General features: G+C 52.2%; 1 protein-coding gene across 1 annotated transcript in view; it reads right to left on the bottom strand.

The window, feature by feature from the left end:
• Window positions 1-4,767, bottom strand: part of SLC35A3 (solute carrier family 35 (UDP-N-acetylglucosamine (UDP-GlcNAc) transporter), member A3) — a 12,638-nt gene that overhangs the window by 4,453 nt on the left and 3,418 nt on the right. The window contains exons 4-5 of the mRNA XM_005878550.2: window positions 3,144-3,315; window positions 1,007-1,125 (exon numbers count right to left, since the gene is read on the bottom strand). Coding sequence (XP_005878612.1) covers window positions 1,007-1,125; window positions 3,144-3,315 — 291 coding nt within the window. The remainder of the gene's footprint in view (window positions 1-1,006; window positions 1,126-3,143; window positions 3,316-4,767) is intronic.

The following is a 4,767-nucleotide window of genomic DNA, read 5'->3' on the forward strand; positions in this document are numbered from 1 at the left end:
CTCCCCATCCAACCCCCCTCTCATTGTTCTCACTTACTTTCCCTAAAGCAGTTTTATCGGTGCTCTTTCCTTAGGAGCAGAGAGAACTTCCTACCAAACCCCTCAGGTGCCCACTGCGGCTAGTGAGTGGGGGTGTGGCCACCCCGCAGTCTCCTTCCTGCCGCCCGTTCTGGACTCCTTCCCCTCGCCTCTCGCCTAGGGGAGGGGCAGAGCCTGAGGGAGGAAGTGGGCAGAGGCCCCCCTAGTCACTGCAGGGATGTCTGTGTCTGAGTCCCGTCCCCCAGTGCTCTCTCGTCTACTCACTCCTGTGGGTCCCTCCGACCAACGGTCCAAACCTTTTCGTCCCACAGCCACTTCCTAAGGGCAGAGGGTTTCCTCTCTAAGGTCAAGGCCATCGCATGGAACTGACTTCCTGCCTCTACGCGCTTCTCTGAACTTGCACTCGCCCTGTCTCCTCTGTGGTACAGACAGAGCATCCTTCCTGCCCTCGCAGCCCCGCCCCTGGCTCCCCGACCACCTTCCGCAGGGACCCTGCTCCTCCCGAGCAGCTTTGCGAGGCAGGACCTGCAGCTGCGTCTCCCACCCTCCCGGGCGGTGATCAGCCTGGAGGTGACAGGGCTCAGCCTGCACACTCTCAGGGCATCGGCTGTGCCAACATGTGGCCACAGGAGGGACGCACTGTCCCCAGTTGCACCTCTGGCCCTGCTTCCTGAGCTGATGGGTGACCACCTTCCTGTGCCCACGGCAGAGAAGTGGGAAGTTCTATCTGCCCGGCTCCAGCCTCCTGCTCTCACGGGGGCATCTCCCCCTGTTAAAGCGAAGGCCCGGGCCCTCCCGGGCCCTCCCAGCCCCTCCTCACCGCCACTTTCTCGGGGGCACGCAGACCAGCGCTATTTACTTCCGGAGAAGCCAGGGGGACCCGGCCCCTCCCGCAGCTCATCGGGGCCTCTGATCCTCTGCATTAAAGCCAGTGCATTTGCCTCACACAGGACAGTGAATGCTTTACCTGAAGAGCAACAACTGCCCAGGTCAGCCGGTTGTAGCCCTGGAAAAACCCGTTCTGTGACACCAGCTCTCCGTCGTACACGTACACGCCCATCAAGCCAAACACGCTCCCAAAGAAGCCTGCAAGACGGGAGTATCAGAGATGTCTGGCCATTGCACATAACTTTATACTTTTCTTTTAAATTGTTTACTTGGACATTTATGTAAATTTAACAAAAGTGCGCTTAGTGCTATGAATATAAGAGGAAGACGTGGGAACAGAAAAAGAGCAGTGGTGACGGACCTACATCTTAGAGCATTAACACAGATAATGCAGAATCACATGACTGCACGGCTGCCCCTGTGAAGAGTTGGAAAATGCTCGCTTTGGGCACATGTCAGTGCATCTGTGCCTTCCTGCAGCCAGACACAGACTTTCATGTATTCACACGCACCTGCAGGCATACACGCTCATGTGTGTGGCCTGCACTCTTCCTTCCTTCGCAGGAAGCGGGAAGGGTCAGTAAGTAACAACAGAAAATCAGCGCTGAGACGCAGTCATGGGCCTCGCTGCCGAGGCCTCGGGAGGGAAGGTCACTCAGGACAGCAGGTGCCTCACTCACTGCACCCCTCCCCCTCCCTGCCCTCCCCCATCCCCCGCAGAGCTGCCCAGGACCTGATCTCAGAGGTCCCCAAACCTCCTCGGGGAGTGGAGTTCAGGGAGCCTGTAAGGAATGAGCCGTGCGTGAGGACAGCAGTGTTGATAAAGCCGTAAGTAGCCACTGTGTTCCACGGGAGGGGACTGGGGGGAGGGGAGACCATCTTCCCAAAATTGCGTTTTGCCAACTCCATCCTAACATCTCTCATTTCGAACTCGAAGATAACACTGGCATGCTACAAAATGACAGAAATCAGTGCTCGCACAGGTACGGCCTTGTATTAGAATCACACTGGGTAATTACTAAAGTGCATCAAATGCAGAAGGGTACATCTGCAGCAGTATGTGCAGATCTGCAGTCTTCTATCCGTTGCATAGTTGTCCATTGTATGAACAATAACATGAAATGCACATATAACACGAATTGTCCTGGGTGATTTACGCGTGTGAACTCACAACAAACCTACGGGGTAGATAGTCTTGTCCATTTTACAGCTGGAGAAACTGGGCCACAGAGATGCTAAATAAACCTGCTGAGCTCACGCGGCAGCTAAGGGACGGGCTCAGGACTGGGTCCCCGCCGCGGCCAGGAGACACGACCTTGACCACTGCACCAGGTGACCCCTGACAATTACTAACCAGCCTTCTCCACCGTCCATCTTACAACGGAACCAATGCTGAATGAACAGCCTGTCTTCCCGGTCTTGTGCAGGCCCAGCTGTAGCATCAATCCTCCGCCAGACGTGGAGTTTTACATCACTGACTTTATTTATTTAAAATTGTGTGAAACACTCCCAAACTGGGATCCAACAGGTTATACCAATCTGCGTGTTTGGAAAAGGATACAGTGCTTTCATTCATGGTTTGTAATTCCAAGCTCTGTACTGATCTACGTGTCCTTTTAAGACCTCAGCCAGCTCACCACTGGATTGTGTGTGAGGTCAGAGCAATGAACAGAAATCCATGAAGTTCCACAGAATCATCCATTCGGAATGATTTCCATGTTTCATTTATAATTCAAGAAAATTGTGGGCAACTCACACAAACCTTGCCTCTTTCTCTCTCCTGATATTTGCGTGTTGATGGCAACAGCTGACATCAGGGCCTACTGCGTGCAAGGTATTTATCCCCAACTCTTCACATGCATTTTCTCATCTAATCCTCAGAGCAACATACAAAGCTCTGTAAGTACAGTTCACAGGAGAGGAAATATATATGTTTTGGCAACATCTTCCGGGAAAAACGCAGCCACATTCAGGCCCCAAACGCTGAGGACAGAAACAGCCTCCACCCACCCTTCGTCACAGACCTCAAATCCCACATTCCTGAGTAAAAGGCAGTCATTTAAAGTACAACCTTTTTAAAGGGCCAAAACCTTGCCAGGTACTTGGATCAACAGCAGTTTCATGAAAGGCTTGTTTACTTGAAGATCTATAGAAATCTTTAGATGTAACAATATAACCACCTTAAAAAGTCACATTAGCAAAGACTTCAGACTTACCCAGTTGAATGTTTCTGATCCACACCGACTGCTTGGTTTCTTTTAAGATTTTCTCGAAGTACACCCCCGCGAAGCCACTGGAAAAGCAGGCCGTGAGGACGGCCATGAGGCCCACGAACTGCGAGCCGGCCGAGAGCGCCTTCGAGTCCAGCTCCGGGGTATCCGAGGGCCACTGGGCGAAGGAACACAACGCAGTTCAATTCCTGCGCAGCTCCCTGTGCACAGAGCCCCGCTCAGACCCGGAGGCGAAAATGCCACCACGCTAGCCCTGGGGCTGCAGAGGAGCTTCTGAAAGACAACCTTAGAACCGTCTTACTTCATCCCACAGCGGTATGACTGTGGCGACTTCTAGTCTCAGCCTAGCCCAGTGGTCGGCAAACTCATTAGTCAACAGAGCCAAATATCAACAGTACAACAATTGAAATTTCTTTTTTTTTTTTTTTTTGAAATTTCTTTTGAGAGCCAAATTTTTTAAACTTAAACTATATAGGTAGGTACATTGTTATTAACTTAATTAGGGTACTCCTAAGACTTAGGAAGAACCACACTCAAGGAGTCAAAGAGCCGCATGTGGCTCGCAAGCCGCAGTTTGCCGACCATTGGCCTAGCCTGAGAGAGAGAAAGGGACAGACTGCGGCGGCTCAGAGCGGCCTCTCCAAGCACTGCGGCCGCCGAGACCCGGAGTGTGAAGTGTGGAGTAGCTAAGGGAGCCTGGGGCTGCCCTGCACCCCGGCCCTGATCACCATCCACCATCTGGGCTGCACCCTGCCCTCAGCGCTCCTGAGACCAGTTACTTGCCTATGGTCTTGTTTTGTTTTGTGTTGTTAATCCTCACCTGAGGATATTTTTCCATTGACTTTAGAGACTGGGAGGGACAGAGAGAGACACACACACATTGATGTGAGAGAGACACAGCAATTGGTTGCCTCACACACACGCCCTGTCTGGGGCTGGGGATTGAACCTGCAACCCAGGTACGTGCCCTTGACCAGAAATCAAACCCAAGACCTTTCCGTGCGTGGGCTGATGCTCTAACCACTGAGCCCCCAGGGCACTTGCCTTCATCTTTAATGTCTCTGTCAAAACCATGTTCCACCTAGATTCATTACTTGATATTTTAATTTAAAATATCTCACTTTTTAAACTGAGTATCTACTTTAGCCTATCCTCGTGTTCGGCAAACCGCGGCTCGCGAGCCACATGCGGCTCTTTGGCCCCTTCGGTGTGGCTCTTCCACAAAATACCACGTGCAGGCGTGCACATACAGTGCGATTGAAACTTCGTGGCCCATGCGCAGAAGTCGGTATTTTGTGGAAGAGCTGGTATTTTGTGGAAGAGCCACACTCAAGGGGCTAAAGAGCCGCATGTGCCTCGCGAGCCGTGGTTTGCCGAGCCACAGTTTGCCAACCACTGGCCTATCCTAAGCAGTATCTGTGAAAATAAGGGTGTGACAGCCAGTTGTATTTTCCAACACCCATCCTATATAATAGAGAAACATGCAAATTAACCGTCCCTCCGCTACGCTCAAGCCATGCCCACCAGCCAATCAGGAGCGAGTATGCAAACTAACCCAACTAAGATGGCGGCGGCCACGGAGCTGGAGCGAGCAGGAGGCTTGGGTTGC

The sequence above is a fragment of the Myotis brandtii genome, unplaced genomic scaffold (assembly GCF_000412655.1).
Source record: "Myotis brandtii unplaced genomic scaffold, ASM41265v1 scaffold565, whole genome shotgun sequence".
Lineage (NCBI taxonomy): Eukaryota > Metazoa > Chordata > Mammalia > Chiroptera > Vespertilionidae > Myotis > Myotis brandtii.